Source organism: Cimex lectularius, unplaced genomic scaffold (genome assembly GCF_000648675.2).
Source record: "Cimex lectularius strain Harlan isolate CLEC.00 unplaced genomic scaffold, Clec_2.1 scaffold3, whole genome shotgun sequence".
NCBI lineage: Eukaryota > Metazoa > Arthropoda > Insecta > Hemiptera > Cimicidae > Cimex > Cimex lectularius.
In genome coordinates, this window is record NW_019392688.1 from 4,658,240 (window position 1) to 4,683,235 (window position 24,996).

At 33.3% G+C, this 24,996-nt stretch overlaps 1 protein-coding gene across 4 annotated transcripts in view; it reads left to right on the top strand.

Moving 5' to 3' along the window:
* Positions 1–24,996, top strand: part of LOC106662129 (patched domain-containing protein 3) — a 166,046-nt gene that overhangs the window by 110,205 nt on the left and 30,845 nt on the right. For 2 of the 4 annotated variants that reach the window (XM_014385944.2, XM_024225825.1), the window contains one exon: positions 2,617–2,655. Coding sequence is in view for 1 of the 4 variants with exons in the window: in XM_014385942.2 (XP_014241428.1) it covers positions 6,620–6,682 (63 nt within the window). In the remaining 3 variants the exon portion in view is untranslated. Of the gene's footprint in view, positions 1–2,616; positions 2,656–6,576; positions 6,728–24,996 lie in introns of those variants that run through there. The other 2 variants (XM_014385942.2, XM_014385946.2) reach the window with 2 other exon arrangements.

The window sequence follows — 24,996 nt, forward strand, 5'->3', positions numbered from 1 at the left end:
GAAAATTCGAAAGGTTATAGGTTGAGATGGAGAGTTGTCCGAGTGGATCGAAGTCACGATAGCTCAAGTGGTAGAGTAGCGGCGTATTTAGCCGAGGGTCGTGGGTTCGAATCCCGCTCGTGACACTGACTTTTTTATCTCAACCAAATCACAATTTAAATTCATTTCGCCTATATGTTCAATAAATTATTTAATTTATTGTTCTTACAATAATTTTAAATGAATAGAACCATTCACTCCAAGACGCCAACGGAAAAAACAATTATGTTCATCTAACGTTTTTCCGTAGTGTAGTCACCTGTTCAAATTTGAGGATTAGTTATTTATAGATTAAGGATAAAAGCTAAGAAAAAACCTTATATTCAGATTACAAGCTAACGTTTCACTTGCTTTTACAAAATACTGAAAAATATCTTGTTTTTTATTCATAGTCATAAGTCGAGAATTGCAGGAAGGTGGACACAAATAAAAGCACAAAACAGCCCGATCAATGTTGATTCAATTTTATTAGATCTTAAGTAATACTAATAACAAAGAAGTACATTATTGAACTTTATACATTTTTGTTTAATGCAATTAAATTTACAACAGACAATGGACATTAATCCGTCTGCCAGGTTGTGGTTCATCAAATAGTTGCACATACATCGTAAATAAGTAACAGAATAAAATGATAGAAATTATAGTGATATATACTACGCATGTACAATTTTTAGATATACTTTATTTTAACTTATAAATAAATTCGAGCAAGTTTTTACGTACATAATACATTATTTATCATCGAAAAATACAACAACAACAAATTTCATTTTTCTCTAGCGATCCGTTAACAAAAAATAATTAAGCAAAAAGGAATATTAACAAATAAATTATATGGGATAGGTGTACGTACTTTATCTTGCAAGTAAAATAACTAAAGTGCAAGTATAATGACTTATTATTTTATTCATTCAAACAAAATTTTACTTTTTTCTAACAATGTTCAATAATATAATTACAAATTTATTTATTTAATTTACGATCTCCGATTCCCAAGTTTTTCTGTATATCATCACATAGATACCTAGCATAGGTATGTTACGTGGGACCATCAATTTTAATGAAACGTTTTTATGTAATATGTACTAGGTCGATAAATATCGTACAGCACACATGTCCGAAATATGAAATAAAAGCATATAAATGTATCGTGTAACCCACCATAGGCTACAAATAAGCCTCAAAAATTTTGGTTGATTCGGACCTAATTGTCTGTGTTCTTTTTATGCATTTGGGCACTTGAACTACTAAAAAATATTTTAAATATTTTATATATATGGTTTTCTGCCATCGTTGTGTGTTCAAACGTATTAAAATTATATATTACTGATTTGTTTTTTTACAGGAGATTAAAAAAATGAAAAGCAGGATTTGAAAAATGTGATTGTACACATAAAAAGATAAAAAATTAAAAAACGTTTACAATAAAGTAGGTCAAAAAATTACATTTTCGAATACAAAACCGTAGTCTATTTAAGCACTCTTTAAAGCTTTTAAATATGAATTTTCATAGCAATATAAAAAAATAAGTGCCGGGAGACTTTCTTTTCTCTGTATCCGGTGTTTCACTTAAAAATTCATGGCCCCTCTGGATTTTCTCCAAATTCCACGTTAAACACTATTAAAAAGTTGAATTAATTAGTCTTATTTCTAGCTTATGTAAACGATGTTTAAATTATATTTCTTTATTGACCCTTTGTTGGCAGGAAAAACATTCGAATAGGACTCTTTAAAACCCTCAAATATCGAACTTTCGAAAAGCGAATTTTCATATCAATACGAAAATTCATGGACTAGATGAACCGGGGGACAATTCTTCTAGTGTATGCCTAGTATGCCACTTAAAAAATTTAAAACCATTTTATTTTTACAATTTATTTACTGAGGTTTGTGCCATTACGTGTATTTTAATGGATTCCAAATCGCTGTAATATTACATGTGGATCGGTGGAGTCGTTTCACAATTATTGGCATTTTTGCAATTTTCGAAAAACTCGAAACCATAAACGAAAATATTAAGAAATCTTTTTCTATAAAAAGTATTCAGGACCCTATCCAAATTCGGCTTTATTGAAGATTTTAAGAGCCGAATTTCTCTTATTTCGGCTTATATCAACAATGGTTAGATTTTATGCCGTTATAAATGAAAACAATAAAAATAAAATTTTAAAAAATTTCCAAACGTTTACCTTGCATCTCTCGTAAGTTATGTGGTAGTGCTGATGTTTATAGAGTTCTAAAACCCCGTAAAGTTGTGTTTTAAACTTACCACCAGTTTTGTTATTTAAAAACCAAAATTTGGCAAAAATGTCGAGAGAAAAAATATTTTACAAAAATTTGTTTTCGGGTGTTTTAAATTAATTTTATTTATTTATTTCTAGAGCAAAAAACGAATATCAATTTTGTTTTTTGCCAAAAATTTTTATTAACCTACTTGGTCGCAAATTATTTTTTTCAATGTCCTCGATAGCCACACTAAGGCTGCCAAATATAATTAAATATAATTCTTTTATATGTATGCCGAGTTTGTTTTTTCCCTTTTAAAAATTCTAATTGTTTTGTTTTGCTTTGCAGGCAGGTCCCACTCGCTCTGGCACATCGAATTCAAAAAGTGTGAGTAAATTTCAGTAACTTTTCAGCCTTCTTACAAGTATCACCAATATAGATCATTACAGCCATTCTTCATTCGTTTTTAATTACATCCGAGAATCTTGAAAATTCCATTCGACTCACGTGCACTTTCTCCAGTTCTTGGGAGAACCCACTTGCATAATCCGGGTCGAACCCATTACCATGGTGCATAATTCTGAACATATGGGCGGATTTCATTAAAGTAGGACTGAGCCCTTTTACTTTCTTTATGATTCGAACGCGAGAATGTGTTCGCGCTTTGTCCAGCCTGCAGTTAATAATAATTAAAGCAATTTAGTACAAGGATCCACTAATTCTTACGATTACGACTTGATAGTGAAATCATGCGGGCACAATGTCATATAATTGTTCCATAGTGCGATTATTTACATCTGAATGTTACATTAATGCGAAGGATCACTGCTTTTACTTTTCAACAAAGTAGTTCGTGCTATTTCAAACTATCAAAATGAAAAATTCTTCGACAAACGCAGTAAGTTTTACATTAAAATGGCATATCCCATTTTCAGGTACATAAATATAAGACAATTATTTTTTATTGGGTTCTTTTATTTACAGTTTATATCAAATCCCAAGCTATAAAAGTTAAAAAGACTATTGAAAATAAAAATAAATCTCCTACATATAATATTAAATCGAACTGCAAAGAAAAAATAGTTAAATCGAAATTTGCAACAGTATTTGGAATAAAGTAATAGCTAATAAAAAATATATCTACATATAAAAATTCAAGTATTAATAGTGCCATACGATTGGTGGTATGCTATAGAGCCCAACTCAAGGATATTTCAATTTGCTGGAAGTAGAAATGGTTCGAAAATATTTTACGAAAAGTGTGGTGTTTAGTGATTGTTAGTCAGTGATTATTTGAAGATCGTGAGGTGCGGTCTGATGTGACGTAGGTTTTAGAAAAACATTTTCTTTATCGTGTTAACGTTTCGATCTTTATTGAGACCATCTTCAGGGCTCAAAGTGTTTGTTTTCCGTTTAGATGTGTCATTCTTGTGAGTGAAAGGGCACTCTCAACACGACTCATCTAAACGGAAAAGAAACACTTTGAAGTTTGAACCCTGAAGATGATCTCAATAAAGATCGAAACGTTGTCATGATAAAGAAAATGTTTTTCTAAAACCTACGTCACACCAGACAGCACCTCACGATCAAAAAATAATCATTTTAGGATAAGGCTATTCTACCTACCATCGAACACACCTGACTATGACTACTCCTAGAAACCTCAAGCTCACCCCTTTACAGTTACACACTAAAATTACATCTAAATTATATCAGTAAAGTATTAAGTCATCGCACAAAAAATGTCATGCAAAAAAAACTAATTTCCTGGCAAATGTAATAGATAAAGATAAAATCTTGGTATAAATACGTAGTGTAAATAGGCAACCAGGTTCAAGTAGAAATTAATAAAGACGAATGTTTAATTCGGAGAATTTAATAAATAAAATTGAAATTAAAATTAAAAATGAAATGATATCTAGAGCGATGATTAGTGAATTCCGCACCATATACGTAAAATTAGATCCGGGTCAAGCAAACCACTATATTCACAATAACTCATTTAGTTTTATACTACATTTCTTTAATATTCAGAGTAAGAGGGGAACTGCTTGGACAAAACTATCAATCCAAAAAGGGAAAGGGTATTTAATGTGCCATGTGCAATTTAAACCTGGAGGATACCTTCTACTTTTTAGGAATATTTCCAGTTCTGAGGGAATTTAGAAAAGAATGCTTGGAAATAGGGCAACTATAACCGGAGGAAATAGTAAAAATAAATAAATATGTGTAAATAATACAGTAAATATGTCATGATAATGATGAGTGTTCTTGCTTGCCTACCCTTTTTGCTTACAGTGTATCCGGGTATATCTTGGTGTGAAATTGGACTCGAATTTGGGATTGAATTTACATATTGATTCTTTCTTTTCCCGTCTGAGAAAGCTCTTTTATAAATTTAGAATTTTACACTTTATGAAAATTGAACTCTTAAGGGCAATATATTTTTCCCTTGCAGAATCCATAATACCCTATAGCATTGTTCCCTTGGGGGGGGGTTACTAATAAATGCTACACGACTTAAGAAATAACTCACTTCTTAAAATTATTTTATGTCAACCGTACAGATGTAATACGATAAAATTATACATTGAATTTAAAGTAATTAATCTATACCAAATCTTTTTGATGAAACGTTCAAGTTTGTATATACATAAAAATAATCAGTAACTAATTTTTTTTTAAATTTATTATATTTATTTATTTTTTTTTAATTTTTATTTTTATTTTTTTTTTTTAATTTTTTTTTTTTTTTTTTTGGCCTTGTGCAACCACACATCAGCCATGATGTAACTAATTACATAGTAAATATAACAAAAGACAAAATTCATTGGCTACTTCATATTTTTACAATGTAAAAACAACGCAATATTTTTTTTAATAAAGACAGGATCATTATTCAAAATTGCAAAAACTAAAAAAAGAAAAAATGTATAATTTCAAAAATTTTAAATTGTAGTTAAAATATTTTAAATCCAAGATGGTTGGTTTTTTATCATACTGCACGTCTATTTTGTATTATGTTTGTTTTTCTATCCTTTTGTGAAGATATATTCCGTTTATTACTCTGATGATCTCCAAAAAATTCTCCTGTCTAGTTCAAGTTTTGTTTTTTGACGGCAGGCAGGGATGTAACAAAAAAAATTTTTTTGTAAATTTGTCTGTAATGTACGTTCTTGCAAATAAAGAGTTATTATTATTATTACATTGAACGGTTCACATTGGGTGGCACATGCCAAATATTTATTTAAAACGATAAAATACAGAAAGTTCCTGATTGAGCATTTCAATTACTAATCTGAGTTAATATCATAAATAACATGAAGATATAAAAATGACTAAAAATAAATGTATCAAATTTTAAGAGAGAAAAAATAAAAATAAATTGAAAAAATAAATAAATAAGCAATGATTATTAAACTTTAAACAAATCTCCTTATACACAATTTTTATTTAGAAATCGTGAGATGCGGTCTGGTGTGATATGGCACTCTCGACACGACACGCAAGAATGGCTCAATTACACAGAAGAAAAACACTTTGAGACCTGAAGATCGAAACGATGGCACGATAAAGAAAATGTTTTTCTGAAACCTACATCACACCAGACCGCATCTCACGATTCTTAAATAAATATCGATTAACGGTCACTAATCACCACACACTTATACACAATTATAAATAATAAATTAGGCAACTTGACAGGCTTTATATGCTTTTTAATAATAATATGATAAATTTATACATACAATATTGCTGTTGTAATATTTTGTATTTTATATTTTATTTGTGTAAATAAAAGCATTTATTCTTTCATTCATAAAAATAAATAGTTTGGTATAACGTGGACGGAACCGCGCACGTAGGTAGTACAACAGGGCGACCCCTGTAAGGTCATGAATGTCATGGGATACACCTAGCTTAAACCTAAAGGACGTGTTTACGTCTTATCTGTCTGTTTTTCCTACTCAGGGGGAATTCTCCAGCAAACCCGACCAGACTTTAGTACGACTGTATTAATTATTTAAAATAGAACAGCGAGGACATGGGGACAAGAAGGAGCCAATTGTAAACAGTAATCGGGTCATTTCTCGGAAACGCTAGTTTTCCTTGGACGGTTTGAATTAATCTACGACCTTAAGAACATGGAAGTGGGTCAAGTCGAGACGGGACTTGGGATGTTGGTAAAGTCTCCGGCGGGAAAAGCGCCAATTTCACCATTTTCCTCCGGCATCGTCGTCCCCCACCGCTCGCCGGAGGCACCTAGGCCGACAGCCACCACCTCGGCTGCAGCGAGGCCTTTCGCCGATCGCCGATCCGAGCCGCAGTGCCGTCGGTCATGTGAAACGGTATGGACAAGGAGAAACCTCTGAACCTCAAGTCCCCTCCGGCGGTCAGAACTGCCGATGTCCAGGTACTGAAAACGCATCTGCAACAATAATTTTGGATTTAGAACGAGGTATGATTTTATCGCGCTAAATTTTTTTTCGACTGTGCGTCGGCTTAGCCCTTTTGAAAATCAACGACGATCGTTTTTTTCCAAATCTTTTTCCGATCACAAAAGCAAATTTAGGTATCTGTAGTGCGGTCTTTTCTTATCGTTTTGTACTGCGTACCCAAGCTAGTACGAGCACCTCATAGACCCCATAGAAAAATCCAACAAATTTTAGTGTGTTCATAGAATTGACATCCCCTCAAATCAATCTTGTGTTTCCTAAAAAAAAATTTTCCGACTCGCTTCTTCATTTTACTCCTAGTGCACTATTAATATGTAAGGTTCTACGTTGCGCGTACGAAGACTCAAACTTCTGAATAATTAATAGTCGTTGTTACTGGTTAAAATCAATGTTCTGGATCAAGAATTAAATTGTGTTTCCATAAAATTATGAATTTTTACTGAGTTACCTGGAAATAATCATTTTTCAAAAAGAGATCATTACATATCATACAGAGATCATTATCATTACAGATCATACATAAAATTGACAACCCCCAAATCATAAACTTGCATTTCCTAAAAAAAGTCGTCCGACTCGCTTCTTCATTTTATTCCTTCCTATTGCACTAATGATAGGTAAAAGTGGTAAGGTCCTAAATTGCGCGTACAGAAGACTCAAACTTCTGAATATTTAATAGTCATTTTTCCTGGTTACAATTGATGTTTAAAACTTTTAAACATCAAGAATGGAATAATTAAAATTGTCAGGAGAGAAAATAAAATTCATATTATATTAAATTGTGCTTCCATAAAATTATGAATTTTTACTGCGTACCTGGAAATATTTTTTTTCATTTTTCTAAAAAAGATCATTACTTAATATTAAAAACTGAGCTTTTGAGGAATATATTCTTTGCATTAGGACTGTAAAGCTATAATTATTAATTTGAAAAGTGACAAATTTTGGTTCTATAAGACACGATCAAACCTGACATATTCTACATATTTCTAATAGAGAAAATTAGAAGAAAGTTGTCACAATTTGTTTAGAATTACAATTAGAAAAACATAATTATCAAGAAAGTTACGATTTTTTTTTCGAACTGATAATGAATAATAAATTTCGTATACTGATTTGAAAACATATTTGTTCAAGAGTGAATTACGAAATAATTAATTAAAAACCTAAATTTTATAAACAGTAGTCTTTCTTGATAGAATAAAACTCTCAACTAGGTTTGATGTTAAAATGTTCAACTCATAAAAACTATAAAATCGCCAAGATCAGTCTTGAAATGTATTCATTATTTAATATCTTTGCATTTCGGCCTGTTCCATATGCCTCTTCTGCTAGAATCATAACCATAGCGCATAGACATAATGTGTTAATAAATAAATCTCAAGACTGAACGAGTGATTTTATGCGTTTTTAACGCCAAACCTGGACGTAAAAGAATAAAAATTAAGGAAGTGAAAAATTTTCTTAAAAGTTTAAAAGTATTTAAATCTCAAGTCATGTACTTTAAAAAATTATTACAAAATACGCTAAGATTAATGGAAACGTATATTTAAAACATTTATCCTATTTTTTTATTATTGCCATTGACGACTAGTTTATTTAATGGTAATTTAATACCAAATAATGGTATAAAACAAATTTTTAACTTCCTTTTTTCACATTTTTACGATTGTTGAATTGTTGAATTATTATTGATAATAATAATTCTTGAATAATTAATAATTAATAAATAAACCGTAGAAGTACTAGAATTGTATATCTACCCTAATATCACCATTAACAAATAAAAATAGGGAAAAATATAAACTGGGAAAATTGTTGCAGGGGAGGATTTATCGAAGAAATGATCTACCAATTTTGCAGAAATTAAATTTAATCGCTTAAAAACAGGTCGTTAATAACAATCATAGCAGCTATAAAATTTAAATGAAAAATTCAGCCTGGATATCGATTTTAAAATTTTCACGATTCTTCGAAAATAATTAGTGATCGATAGGCGACATGAAAATTTAAACCACTACGTGCGACTATAATGGACAACTTAATCCTCACACTGAGTGGTTTCTCACGGTATGTGTACTCTAGTGATGTGACGGGTGAAAAAAACCTTTGCGATAACATTTGTAATATATAGGGGAACAAATAAAATAATCAAAAAATAAATAAATAAAAACTTCCAATGTTGAGCACATTAAAGTTGTGTATAAATTTTTTGGACTTACACATGTTATCAGTTGAATACAAAGCTGAAATTTTTTTCAGAAATGTTGGGGATTTAATTTTGAAAAAACAAAAGATCTAATTAATCAATTTTTTTCATAGCCGATTATTATTTGAACAAAATTCTTACCCAAATAACCATTAAATCAAAACTGTAAAATCATTATTATTTATAAAGTGTTGTCATTGTCCTTATTCTAAAGTAAAACTACCCACCAAATTAATAAATTATTTCAAAAGGAGGGAAAATTCAAAAGGTGGGGTTGAGATGGGAAGTTAGTGTCCGAGTGGATCGAAGTCACGATAGCTCAGGTGGTAGAGTATTGGCGTATCTAGCCAAAGGTCATGGGTTCGAATCCCGCTCGTCACATTGACTTTTTTATCTCAACTAAAAATCTTAATTAATTAAAAAATAACGTTGATGAAGAAGAAATTGACAACGACGATTAATGTGTTTGGGATCTGGTTTCTGGTCAGGTAGAGAAAGAAGTAGGACTCTGTGATCTCTTGCTAGCTTTCGGCCTTTATAAGACCATCATCAGGACATCGACTACGGGGTCTCGAAATACATGAGGTTAAGTTGAAAGTACCACAAGTTTTTTCAAGGATAGTGCTCTCTCCAAAATGCAGGTCCAGTCGATAAAGAAAACGTGTTCAACGTTGTCCACGTCGTCGGATGCTGCCCTGATGATGGTCTTATAAAGGCCGAAAGGTGGCAAAATGTCACAGAATCTACTTCTTTCTCTACCTGACCAGAAACCAGATCCCGAACACATTAAAAAATAAGGTTTTTATAAAAAATTGAAAATAAATATTTTCTAAAATATTATCCCACCTGAGTAGTCAGTAGTAGCTACTGTTTATTTATTACTGATGTAGACATCACATTGGACATTCCTGACCCACTTATACAGATTCGGATGGATCCGAAGATTTTCAGTTCAACAAATGTGCTAACTTCCATTGAAATTGATATGTTTTTCAAAAAATAAAAATAATAATCAATGTGTAAAAAAATGATTTCACCATTAAATTAGCTTAGAAACGAATCCTCTAAAAAATAGATGCTTTTTAAAGCAGAAACAATTGATGTATATTGCTTGCTATATTGCTAAATGTTTTTTTTTTTTCACTTTTCTACAAAAACCTTGAGGCCTACAAATTTTCCTGTGTCGCGTCCTGAAAATTCAGCTTAGAAGCCTTGATCTTTATGGTAGATATAGGTAGTTTAACTATAGGAAAAAAATCAAAAGTTAGCAGTGAGTCCGTTTTTTTGCCTTTTGGGCCACATTCGGACAGACTTGTCGGTGTAGTCTCTCAATAATTGGTTGTTGAGTTATGCTTAGCATGAATTTTGAATCATTTTATCGTACAAACTTAAATATTAAATTAATGGTAAAAAAAATACTGCGCTCACATATTAATTAACTTCCTGTTTATCGCTCTATTTGTCACCAAATAGATCATAGAAACGATTACAGATTTCATTGTCAAATTTATAGATCATTTTAAATATTGGTGGTAGTTGATTCCAAGCTTAGTTTTATCAATCAACAAATTTGACAAAAAAATCCCAGTGAGTTATTGGTTTAAATCAAAAAGGTGGAACGCACCTGGTCGCATGATTATGTCGCTTCCGGTTGGGAAAACTAGTGCGAAGTAGTTATCGATTAATTGTTGTATTGACAATAATAATACGTGATAACATTTTGCTCAATGCCGGAGAAAATCGAATTCAGGAGAGGATTTGCAATACAATAGCGTGTAATTCTGAAGGCATTCATTTTATTCTTCAAGTTTAAAATAAAGACGACGATAAAAACTAAAAATAGATTCAAATTTTTATAACTTAGATAACTAATTAACATTTTTGTCCCGTGAGATATTGACGTTATTAACTGCACTATCTGAAAATAGTCATTTTACAGCTCGTAAAGCTTTTAATCTTTGATGGAATTTATGCACACCGACAACCTTTTTCTATTCTTGTACATAGATATCCTTGACAAACAAATAACGTTTTCAAAAAGACTATGAACATAGTCAGCGTATAATTTGAAAATAATGATGAATTTTCAACGAACTATATAAAATAAGAAGTGAGCTGTTGGTCTAAAAAAAGACAGTTTTTCGTTTGAAGCATTTCACACCATGTCGTTTTAAAGAAATTTGAATGAAGGCCTTTTTTATTATTTTTTATTTTATTATTACACTTCATAAGTTTACGTATATAAATACTAAAATTAAAAAAATAATAATAATTTGCGTTACCTTATTACAATTTATTCTCTGTTACAAATTTTCAAGAGGTTTTTTTTCTTATGAAACCCAAAATTGGGCAGCCGGTCAAAAAATGAACAGGATATTCATATTCTTCATATTACAAATGAATCATAGATAAATTTTTTTATACCATGTTTTACAATTAAATTTTAAAATTTCACCAAATGCTATTAGTTGTTATCATAATGTATTGATTTGGGATTGTTGAGCTTTTTCAATACGTTCCTAATAAGTCGATGCTTGCAATATTAACAATGCTATTCTACCTGCTTGTAGAAATAAAATTGTCAACTAGTTTCAATTAATTAAGGTTTTGGTTGAGACAAAAAAGTCAGCGCCACAAGCGGGATTAGAACCCAGGACCTTCGGCTCTTCCACTTGAGCTATCTTGACTTCGATCCTCTCGGGCACTAACTTCCCATCTCAACCCCACCTTTTGAATTTTACCTCCTTTTTGCCATTTTTCAAATGTCGTGTAATTTGATTCTCGGCGACAAATGAAATGGCCACGGAGAGTTTTAGTGAAGCATACTTCATTTTGCTTATTAAATTATATTAAGTTTCGTGGTCCGATTGACCAAATAAATTCTTTTCAATTAATTGAGGTTTTGGTTGAGATAAAAAAATTAATTAATTAAAAAAATAAAAATTGTCAACTAGGCTGCAGGTTGACTAAGCCCTAGAACGTCGAATTGTTGAATTTAAAGAAGTTTGTACGGTAGTTATTTTTGTAAGTTGTATTAGTTGTGTCGCGTATACGTTAACGCAGTGTTTATATAGGGTGTTTTTTAGTATGTCTATGGCCTCTATGACTAGGGTAGATGGACAGAGGGTTATTGTATCAAAGGAGACTAGTTTGGCAGTTACGGGTATTGTTAAATTATTGAATTTGCTACCAGGTTTATTTTATGAGAGCAGAATGTGTTTTTTAATTGTAAATTGAATTTTAGGATATCTGCCACGAACCTTGAAGCTTGTATGTAGGGGTTACCGTATAGTCGATTATCGGTTTGATGGGAATGTTAGGTTTATGGGTTTTTGGAAGTGAAAATGCATACAACAAAAAAATCTAAAAACTAACAACGTTCAAATAATAACCGACACCTCGCAAACGCCCCTAGCGACAACCGATAAACCCAAAATATAATGCCCTACTCTGCAAAGTGACAGTTCCTCACTGAAGATGACGCAATGCCGAAACACGTTTCAGTAGTCTAACAAATTCGCGAGTGAGGACGGACCCAATAAGTGAAGTACCGGTTCACTGACTCGACACCCAGCATCAAATTTCTGTTTCGTTATTAAATTGGTACAATCTTATGGAATCTTATATTCATAATCAAAAAGAGTTTTAATCCATCATTTTAAAAAAATGAATCCTACACACTTTCGGGAACCGCGGTGGACGAGTGGTTAGGGCGTCAGATTCGTATTTGCCAAGCCAGCGGTTCTGGGTTCAAATCCCGGCACAACCTATGGGATTTTCGTTGAAAATAGTATGTACAAGGTATTGTAAATTGGTTTAACCCTCCTGTATCGTATTACTTTAATCCTGTCCAATTTTTACATAACACATAATTAGGTTTAAAAAAATTTACATAGAACATCATATCGAGATAGATGAGAATTCTTTTATGGAAATTATAAATAATGCTAAACTATTATATACTGACCATTAATTACTAAAACTGAATATATATTTGATCATGTTCGAAATAAATAATTAGCAAACTAAAGTTTGTAAATAGTATTGTTATAAATTCATTTTAAAAATAACCACTCATCAGTACTTAGTACTTAGTTACGTAATTTTATATTATGCAGGAAATGATTATTATCAGAAAAGTGCAATCTGAAGTACGTAGAAGTGCCATCGTAATAAAAAATGTTCGTTACAACGAACTATAAAACTTAAAATGAATTCAATTGTATAAACCTTAAAAACGGGGGCGTCGGTGGCCGCAACGGTTTAGGGTTGACACGGCGCTCATCACTGTAAGGTAAAGGTCGCGGGTTCGAAACCAGCGGCCCTGCATTCGAACCCGACATACTTACAAATGGGCTTTTTTTCAAAAACACCGGCACCCCGAGGGAAAAAAACGATATAAATATATTATGCGAAAAAAAAACTATTAAGAGTGCATTTTTATTGATAAAAGTATTAAGTAATTGCACAGACATTGTTCACTTTCAATATCGCATAACAAACATATCAGATTTTGACAAAAAAAAATACTGTTGTTAATAATTTTATTTATTTGATAAATTTTACCCTGGCAATTTTTGAAAGTAAAATATAGCAATTCCTATCATACAGGATGGTTTAACGTCCAACCGCTTTTCTATACTTTTTTTCCAAATTTAACTCAAACAAAATTCCCAGGTCTACCCAGCATTCGAACTCAGAACCTCTAGCGTGGTAAAGTCCTGTAGTGTACGCCCTAACCACTCGGCTTTATTAATACGCTAAGAAAGCAGATTAACAAAAAATCTTGAAAATTTTTATTCTTCAGCTTTTATTATTGTTTATTTTCCAACCTGTATTGAAAGAACAAAATTATTATAACTTATGATTTTTCCTTCTCGAAGGTGGGATAAGGTCATCTCAAAAAAAAAAAAAGTTTCGGATTTATTATAATCCTTCCTCAGGTGAGTTAAATGCCTAACCATCCCTAAAAAAATTATTATAATGAAGGAAAAATCACGTTATTCGAAATTAAACATAAAAAACGAAATATCAAATGTTTATTTCGACTAATTTCATAAGATCAGTCATCTCCGAGTAATTTATTCCTCCCTGCATATAGTAATGTATGAGTAACTTCCTTTTTTCGCGTGTGACAGTTAAAGACCAATTAAAACCTGTTTTAAATGGACAATATCATTGTCATAAATCGAAAGAATTTCGCCCAATACAAAAAGGCGATGAATAATTTTTCTAAATTACTTCTTTTCCTTCGACAAACTTCGCTTTTATTCTCAACGAGAAATTTATCGGAATGTTTGGATTGAGATCGGTTTTGTCCGACGGTGCTTATTACTTTACCCTTTTCGCGTAACAGGGCCCCGTAACGTAGTAGGAAACGTGCAGACTGTTTAATAACGCTGGTTACGTGACAATCCTGGGGGAGGATCGTGAAGCAAAGATAAATCATAATACAATGATCAGAGTGTGAAATTAAGCAGCTTTGCACTTAAACCGATACATATCACATTGCCAAACACCACAGTACACAGGGTGTCGTTTTTGGACGGCCCGACTGAATTTGTCTTGAACCAATGACGCTATTTAAAAAAACGTGTTTAATATAATTTAATCTTTCAAATTTTTCCTTTTTTGCGAGAAAAGTTATACAGGGTACCTCAGGCCCAGTTCAACATCAAATTTTCAAATAAGAACCTTGACACATCATTTTAAAGGATTTTTTTACGCTGAAAACAATAGTGCAATCGGATTTTACATCGGTCAAAAAACAGACAAAGATATGACAAAAAGTATGATAAAACGCATTTCGTTTGTTTCGTTGTTAATTCCAATAATTTTCTTCTTCGCTAAAGTAAACATTAACTGCCTTTATAGTATACATTCTGTCATTGTTTATCAAACTTACATTATGAGAGCAAATTTTAATTCATGGAGGTAAATAAATTTTACAATAGTACCTATTCGTTACATTCGGTATTCCATTCAAAATGAACCGAAGAGCACATTTTTCCCATCAGTTGCGAGAGATATTGTACGACTGCTTTATTGATAATAATTGCGCGTCGTGCAGTTGTACTCCCAGATATTTCCTGATCGCCCCGGAGTAAACCACAAAACGTTTATTCGTGTTGATCGCAATATGAGAGAACGAATCAGTTCCATCGCCAAGCAATCGGCAGCGTAATCTCGACGAGGAGCTGAATATTTTATTGTATTGTTCGCGAAAATCCGAAATCCACTTTCCGAAATGTTGGAAGGGTTTTAGTTTTTTCAAAAAATAAAATTTGAGATGTACTCCGGACTTACAATTTTAAGCCGTATCGCTCTCATCTTGTCCAGGGACTCCGATTATGACTGGCGATTAACGTTCCTTGCATAAATGTCGATTTGGGACGCTGAAGAAAACGTCCAAATATCATATGGACTGAATACAAGTTCACCTCTTATGACATACTAAACCGTCGGAATTTGCAAATTTGCTGTGGCGGAGGGAGGAGTATTAGAGTACTCCGTCCTACTTCTTTTAGTACTAGTTCCCAGTCTCTTTTGAGCTGGGGTTTTACTCACCTGTGGGCCTCTTTTATGTTCAAACCTGTCCTTAAACGGTGGCTGGACGGTTGATGTGGGCCCACTCCTTCGAGGGTTAGGGCGACCCTTGTTGTGCGTACTCCTGGATCGCTCGCCTCTCTTACCTCTTTTTACTAGGGTGAATCTTTCGTCTGAATCACGGAGAGCATCCTTATCTCCTTCACAGCGCACCAAAGCGGTGCAGCCGGTGGATAGAGGAGTGCTCTCCACTTTTTCCTTCGTATTCTTCGTCTGCTCCATCCTTCTTTCTTCTCCATCTCCGCCTCCATACTTTCTTCCTGTTTTCCACTCGGATCTGAAAGTGCGTGCAACCTCCTTGCGGTTCACCGCCCAAGTCCACGGTGGTGTACAGATACATCCCTCTAATGGCATACTAAACCTTTGGAATTTTCGAACGTGGGCAGAGGAAAATCCGAAAATTTCACACTTTTGCCATCATCAGGTGGTTCAATCAACGTTTGGTGTGGACTTCTCGGAAATAAATTAACTTGGCCTTATTTCTACGAAATTAATTTAAATGGTGCTCGGTTCCTCAATTTTTTGAGGGGAATGATTCTCCAGGTTCATGAAGGCCCCGCACACAGATCTTTGCAGGGGAGACTGAATCGTTACTTCCTGGATAGGTGAATAGGCCTCCTCGGTCACCCGATTTAACTCCACTTGACTATTTTCTGTGGGGCCAATTAAAAAACAGTGTCTACGCCAATCATAACCCGGCAACATCATTGAAGAACTGCAGCGAAGGATAGAAAATGCTTGTCAAACCATCTCTCCTGACTCTTTTGCTCTGAGCACCGGAGAAGGGTGAAGATCAAATTTTTGCATCTTTAAGCAAGCAGGCAGTTTGAACATGAAAACTTTTTAATAAATAGTAAACCAAATGACTTTTTGCCATACTTTTTCATTTTTTGACCAATTTAAAATATCTAGGTATGTCAGGATGTATAGGGTCGTATTTGAAAATTTGAAGTTGAACTGGGCCTGAGGTACCCTGTATAATCTTTCATCCAAAAGTTAACAATTTGAAACTAAATTTTTTGTTTTTTTGATAGTATCATTGGTTCAAAAGAAATTCTAATATGATAACTTGAATTTTTGGAAATTGTTTAATAGCCGACCAACAGTACTACCAAAAAGGCCCAAAACCTTTATGTGTGTTTTTTTTATTTTCCTATCTGATTATGGCGTGAAGCAAGGCTTATGATCTGCACAGTATCAGTACAATTTAAAAAGCTTTTGATTTACATACCGATATATATGAACATATACTTTTTTTCAAAATTCATGATTATATTGCATTCTATTCTATTTCCTTTTCAAGTCTCTATTTGTTTACAGAAATTATTTAGTATAGATTTCAAGAAATAATCATTTATATCTCTCTCACTCCCTCAATCTCTTTCTCTCATGCACACACTTATGTTCTCATCACTTATTTGCACTGTTTATCCCTTCCTTTTTTTCATTCTTTTATTCGTGATCTACTCTTTCTTCGTCCTCTTCTTTCAGACTTTCTCTCCCATTCACATTCTTTATCTTAGTTTCTCCCTCTCTCTCCCACTCACTCTCTCTCTTTCTCTCTCTCTCTCTCTCTCTCTGTCTGTCTCTCTCTCTCTCTCTCTCTCTCTCTCTCTCTCTCTCTCTCTCTCTCTCTCTCCCTCTCTCTCTCTCTGTCCCTAACTAACTATATATATATATCTCCCTCTCCATCTCTCTCTCTCACTCTCTCCGTCTCCCTCACACTCTCTCTCTCACTCTCTCTCACTCTCTCTCTCTCTCTCTCCCTCTCTCCCTCTCTCTCTCTCTCCACTCTCCCTCCCACCCTAACCCTCTCCCTTCAATATTTTTTTATATAAGATGAAATTAATAAGCCAGGCACTATGGAGGGAACATAAATCTGAGTTGCATATAAAATTGTATGTGTATTTTGACTCAATAATGAGCTTAATGATATAGAAATACTTTAAAACCCACAATCAAAATATTTTAATTTTGACAATACATTTGCTTATCAAATGTGTAGTAATTTGAACGTGATTTCATTATTTGACTTGAGACGGCGAGGTACTCAGACGAATCACATTATGTATACTTGAAATATTCTGTTGTCGAAAAGAAAGTGAAAACTGTTTTGTTAAAGTCTAATATTGTCAGAGTTTCCCCTCTTACGTTGTCTGGTTCGGTTTACACCGACGTCAAAAGAATTTATCAAATAAATGTCACACCACTTGAAAAATCCTATACGCCCAAGGTGTTGGCCCCGGATGATTAAACAGATGTGAGGTGTCCTCTCGGGAGAAATGAGGTTCCTCCACCGTCGCAGAAAAATAACAAAACGGGGGAATCGCCAAATCCCCTTGATATTTTCCCCATACCAGTCTGTAGATTTTTTAACAACTGTTTTAACAATATACCTTGTTATATATCATGGCCTTTGTCCGTTTGTGTCGGTATTTCCGAAGAATTGTACTGATATAAAATTGTTTATTTAATGGTAAAAATGACTTGTGTCTGTATAGTTTTAGGACGTAGAAAATCATTCTGTTTTCCATCATCCCTCATTTTAGAAGTGCATTCGGATTACATCAGAAGCCAGTGAAAGCCCAGACGTGCTAACTTTCCTATCAATTTCCTACACCCAGATATGCTTGTAATCGCCCAACTTCGATTTCAAGCCGATTTGGCCCAGTTTAGAGGTCCGAACCCTATTGAGATTTCGTCGGCTCGGGAATAAATCGAGAGAAGACGAGTTTCCGGTTTCGTCGTCGGCCGATCCCTCCCGTCTCTGGCCTTTCTCACAGGAAGAAAGTCTCTTTCTCGGTTTAGTGTGTCATTGGGAAAGGTGTGTAAAATGTCCACGATGTTAGGCAATTACACAATCCTCAGTTATATGAGCGGAAGCTTCCGGGCAAAAGGTCCGTCGCATTCCCCGTCTCCTCCCTATTAGGCTGATTGTAAAACATAATATACCCATCAATTAGCGAAACGCGATGGGACACGGGATTCGTTTCGAGCGTTTTCATCAAAAAACGCCCTTCCGAAACCATAAGGCGTTCGCAGATTTCACCACCGTTCTAGGATTCTAAAGGGTTTACGACAGAGGATCTCAGATAAACCCAAAAAGCATCAACCTACACCACCAAATCGTCATTATCTGTTATTGAACTCACCTCATCATATAAAAAAAATTGAAAGAAAAAACAATTCTATGTTTGACAAAGAAAAATCTAGAGTGTGCAAACATATACATTAACAGTTCAATTTTATATTGACGTAACATTCTTAATATTTTTCAATTAATTAATATTTATGAAAAGTATTGGTTGAGATAAAAACGTCAGCGTCACGATCGGGATTCGAACCCACGACCTTCGGCTAAATACGCCGCTACTCTACCACTTGAGTTATCGTGACTTCGATCCGCTCGGACACCAACTTCCCATCTCAACCTCACTTCTCGAATTTTCCCTCCTTTTTGCCATTTTTCAAATGAACGAAATGGCCACGGAGAGCTTTAGTGAAGATATACTTCTGTATAATAGGATTCCTTTCATAAATATTAATTAATTGAAAAATATTAATTGGTCAATCGGACCACGAACTGTAATGGATTCTTAATATTAAAAAGCTACATATTTGAAAGAATATTTGTAAATATATTTTAAATCGATAAAGGAAAAAATAATCTTTAGTATAACTGGTAATATTCGAGTTAATCACAATCTGATAGGAACCATATTATATAAACCACGTTAGCACAAATATTTATGTTCATTTTATGTTAAAAATCAAGGATAAGGTGAATTTGAAAAAAAAATCTCATTTTATAGATCCAGCTTTCAGGAACTTTTTTTATATCAGAATTTTATTATTGTTAACAGTAATAACTATCTAGTTACAATACTGAAACTTATGAGTTAAATTATAATGAAATTAAAAAACAATCCAAAATTATCCTATTATTGTCGTTGATTAACACTTATTAACATATTTGCTTACATATTATTGTAAAGGATAAATCGTTAAATGTGCTTAAAAATCAGGGATAAGTCCAATTTGAAAGAAAAATCTTAGTTTCTTGACCCAGCTTTCCAGGATCTTTTTTATATCAGAATTTTACTATTGTTAACAGTAATAAATATCTATTTACAATACTGAAACTTGTTGATCAAATTATAATGAAATAAAAAATCGATTAAAAATTATCCTATAACTGCCGTTGATTAACATTTATTATCATATTTACTTACATATCATTGTAAAGGATAAATGGTCAAATGTGCTAAAAATCAGGGATAAGGCCAATTTGAAAGAAAAATATCAGTTTCTTGACCCAGCTTTCCAGGATCTTTTGTTATATCAGAATTTTACTATTGTTAACAGTAATAAATATCTATTTACAATTCTGAAACTTGTGGATCAAATTATAATGAAATAAAAACTCGATTAAAAATTATCCTATAATTGTCCTTGATTAACATTTATTAGCATATTTGCTTACATATTATTGTAAAGAATAAATGGTTAAATGTGCTAAAAATCAAGGAAAAGGCCAATTTGAAAGAAAAATCTCAGTTTCTTGATCCGGCTTTCCAGGATCTTTTTTATATCAGAATTTTATTATTATTAATACTAATTGATATTTATTTACAATTCGGAAACTTGTGGATCAAATTGTAATGAAATTAAAAATCATTCTATAAACTTCGTTTATTAACATTTATTAACATACTTGCTGCGATATTATGGAAAGGATAAATAGGTAATAATCGGATGAAAGTTCTTTTTCTCATATGGACAATTTCATGTCTATTCAATTTGACATTTCATTATGTTTGAAGGGGGAGTTTTCTTTCAAATTGGTCTTATTCCTTATTTCTAATATAAAACACCACGGACTCATTCTGATGTGTAATCCAAATCTACACCCAATTTTTTTTTCTTTTTTAAATCCAAGAGGTTGAATGATTCTCCCAAGTTTCAATCAAACATCAGTATCAACAATGCTTTATACCGCCGTTTAGCCTAAACCAGTCTATTTTCTGACAAAAAGAAAGCTCGATTTGATAAGGAAAGCAGTTTAATTTTTTTGGGGTAAATTCCTCAGATGTATTGCAATTGCAACAAACAAATCACTAATTTTTGATATGGTGTTTAGCATAAATCAGGCAAGTTTTTGATAAAATGACTTGATTAGACAAAAAGAAATCCAAATTTTGACATTCCAGTTTCTCCTTTTTACATGTAACAAATGTATTGCAAGTTCATCGAACTAATCTGAAGGTTTTCGACCTCCTTGCTGACAATTTCTACACAAAATGAGACGAATTGGATCAGTAAAACAGTTCAAATTTTGGCATCCTAGTTTCTTCTTTTTAATATTTCACATCAATGGCAGTTTCACATTTTTTGGTCTAGTATTTACTTGTGTTAAACTGGCTTAATCTAACTGACCTAAAAAATTACTTTATTAGTTGGAATGAAACTAGTTGTTAAGCTTTTTGTTCGATTTAACAAAGTTGAGATTCAATGGCTTTGGTATATTGCAATTTTCTTTCAATCAAAAATTTCAACAGATATATATATATGTTTTCGTGCTGGATACGCAATGTTGAAATAAAAATATGAGTATTTCATTTTTTTTTCTTTAATATGTACAAAAAGATAGGTCCGTTACATTCTAAATGATGGACATGGTGGATGTGATAACAAAACGAATGAAAATAAACTTTTTACGAAATGGCATAAATGATACATGCTACAATGGGTGCATAAAAATTGTATTTAAACACGCAAAATAAAACTACTTTATGCACAATTGCTCAGTTGTCCTCACATGTACAACAAGTTTATTTTTGTTTTTATCCTTAGTATTGTATTTTATTGTAGTGCGTTAATTTTGAAACATATTGCCCTAATAGCAAAACATGTGGTTGAAAGAACAGACGAGTTAATGGTCCAATCCGTTTCGACCATTCTTTCCTTTGGTTCACGTAGTTCTCGTAATCTTGTTGTTTCCTAGTTGCAATCTCGGCTTCAGACTGGCAGGCCAGCTGTTAATTATTCTCCAAGCATCATTCTATAAATTGAAATTTTTGTTATTGCATAAATAGGTCTGTATTATGTCTTAATGCTCAGTCACGTCATAAAGAAATAACCCAATATTTCCTTATGTCTCTCTTCTTTGAAGTATTTGATGATATGGAATGTAGTCAATTTCTTTTTTTTTGTCCATTTGATCGAAAAACAAAAATTTTCATTTCAAAAAATTTTTATTTTCTTATATCACTAGTAGAATAGTACTTTATATATTTTGGACTGTATCTAACAACACAAAGCAATTGATATTGGTTGTTGGTCTGCGAGTCAGTTGACTCATGCTGAACCGGCCCTGATTCACTTATTGGGTCCGTCTTCTCTCGCGAGTGCATTCGCTGTGGCGAATGTCTTTGTTTTTAGCTTAAGTCACGGTTGAATTGTTAATGAAGCATTTTTTGTTAAACTAAATGTTAGGATGTGGTATACTTTTTAGTTTTATACCGTGTGATTATTTATAATATTTATTTATTTATTTTGTTTGGAAATAATTTAAAAAAATAAAAATAACAATTCTTTACGTAGAATCTGAATTTGAATTCAAACAATTTTTTTCGACGTACGGTACATCCCCAGGGTTCCAAATTTTTTTTAACGGGAAGGTATCATTTCGAATACGGAATTAAATTAGACGACTTTTTTAAGATTTTATTTAGAGCACTTTTCTTGTAGAGTTTGTCTTTTAAGAGTTATTAAGGTTTGAAAAAATAAAAGGTTCAAATTTTATTTACCTCAATCGTCATTCATTTACCTCCTAATAACTTTAAGTTAATTACTAATTCAATTACCCCTACTAACTTTATTAATTAATCCTAGTAAATTTAATTTGCAAATTGGGCACCACCGATCTCCATACAATCCAAAATTCTATTATGGAATTCATTTCGCACTTCATAGAAAGTATTTGATATTGTGCGAATTTAAATTATTTTAATATCGGCAGTTGTGACGATTCAATTTTTTGGTTTGTATGTAAACATTGAATAATTTCTCTGAGTTCTGAGAATTACGAGATTATTTGTTTTGGTTCAGTTCATCTCCAGCTAATGTAAAAGAGAACTGTTAATTTGAATTTTTAGGGTAGAATTAATTTATCTTTATGGGGTCACCAATAATTTGATGAAGCTGAACGCTTGTTGTTGTCTTCGTGTTCGTCTTGTTGTTTTGCCGTTTTATTTTAAAGGGTGTAATAGACTTTCAGGTAGTAGAGGACGTTCTTGTCGACTTTGTCGAAACTCGTACCCAATGCCAGCAAGTCGCCAGTAGGCATGATATTTCGACGAGTTCGGTCCGAAATATTCTCAAGAAAAACAAATTTCATTCTACAAAATTCTTAATGAACTTCGTCAAAAACTTAATGAAGGTAGAAATGCATGAAGGCCCTGACGGAAGTCAGCGACACTAATGACCTGACCCTGGCCAAAAAGGGAGCCAACATGGACTCTATAGGCCCAGAACCCTACTGCGGCCTAGCAGCCTGCCACAAAAGAGGATACATCTTAAAATAGATCCTTAATGAGTCCAAAACCTGGTGGAACAATACCACATGCATGAGGCAAACGAAGAGTTTCAAAGAAGGGCCATCCTTACAAAAGAATTACTGGAAGGCAACCGCAACCTAACAGGATTCTGTTTGTACTCCTGACAGGGTAGATGTTCCCATCTTTACTCATGGGTGTTGAGACCCATGAGGATCTTTAATGTCCGGACTTATCCCCCAGGGGACTTCTCGAAAGAACACCAGAAAGATTTTACTTGCATAGACTTGTCACATCCCTTGGCTAGCGAGTGCAATAGTAACCAAGTTCAGAAGTGCCCTACAAAGGGCACATCCATACATGTGCCTTGAAAAAGACAGTTTTGTGGTATCCAGCACAGCCTTTTAGCCATGCCTTTCACCACCCCAGAAGGCACTCATCTACAGCTCCGGTTGGCCGGTACGGTCCAACTAAGGTACAATTTGTTTACAGAAGAAACACTGTGCAGATACATGAAGGGGAGGAGACCGCAGAACACTTTTTATGTTCCTGTGAAAGTCTTTGTAGGTGCGGTTGTTGCAACTAGGACAAGAAAATCCACAAGCAAGATCCTACGCCAAGGAACTGCTGGCAAAGCTGTGGAGGCTGGTTAATAGCCTGAAGCTGGCCAGTGAGTTATAAATAACAGAGAAGCACAATAGATCTATTCAGGTCGAGGTACAGTAGGCCTTGTGGCCGCCTCTTTTATCCCTATCCCTACCCCCTAATGAAGATGACCCAGATAGACGCCTTCAAATTTGTGAAATTTTGGACAACAGAATTACGGTTGAATCGGGTATGATACGGAGAATTTGTTTTAGTGTCGAGGCAACTTTTTTTAAAAATGGTGAATTGAATCGTCACAATTGCCGATATTGGGATAAGTATAATCCTTATGCAATGAGAAGAATCGCACATGTAATACGCTGGAAAACAAAACGTTTGGGGAGAGGTCTTAGGGAACTATATCACCTTTATTCATCCATGGCAATTTAAAAGGATAAAATTACCGTGTGCTCCTTAAAGAAATTATTTGCCCGTTGATATTCGCTAAGGTGGAAGAATTTATTTTCCGGAGGAAGAAGAAGTTATTTTCCGACAAGATGGAGCGCCATCTCACTGCACAAGAAACGTGAGAGACTTTTTAGATGTATGTTTCCCTTCAAGGTGCATGGGAAAGCGAGGTGTCATCGAGTGGCTAGCGAGATCTCCAGATCTAATACCTTACAATTTTCTGTGGAGACACAATAAAACAGTGGTGTACCGATCATCTTCTAACACTCTGGAAGATTTAAAGAAAAGGATCAAAGAATGAAAATGTTGTAGAAACATAACATCAGATACTTTTCGTGAAGCGGGAAATGAATTCCACAATAGGATTTTGCATTGTATGGTGAACGGTAGTGCCCATTTTGAAAATTTAATTTTCTATGATTAACTTAATAAAGTTACTAGGAGGTAATTAAATTAATAATTAGTAATCAACTTAAAGTTATTAGGAGATAAATGAATGAGGATGGATATAAATAAAATTGGAACTTTTTTCAAACCTTAATAACTCTTAAAAGACAAATTCTACAAGAAAAGTACCCGAAGTAAAATCTAAAAAAAAGTCGAAGAATTTAACTCCGTATTCAAAATTATACCTTCCCATTTGAAAAAAAAGGTTTCTGAGCCCTGAGGGAGTTCCGTACGTACAAACCACTCCTATTTTTTAAATTATTCCCAAACAAAAGTAATAAAGGGGGGGTAGTTTACAAACAATCACCCGGTTTACATACTTTTTAAGTATCGTAACCTGATTGGCAGTGTTAGAGCTGATGCTGGGTGTTGGTCTGCGAAACAGTGAACTCATGCTGTA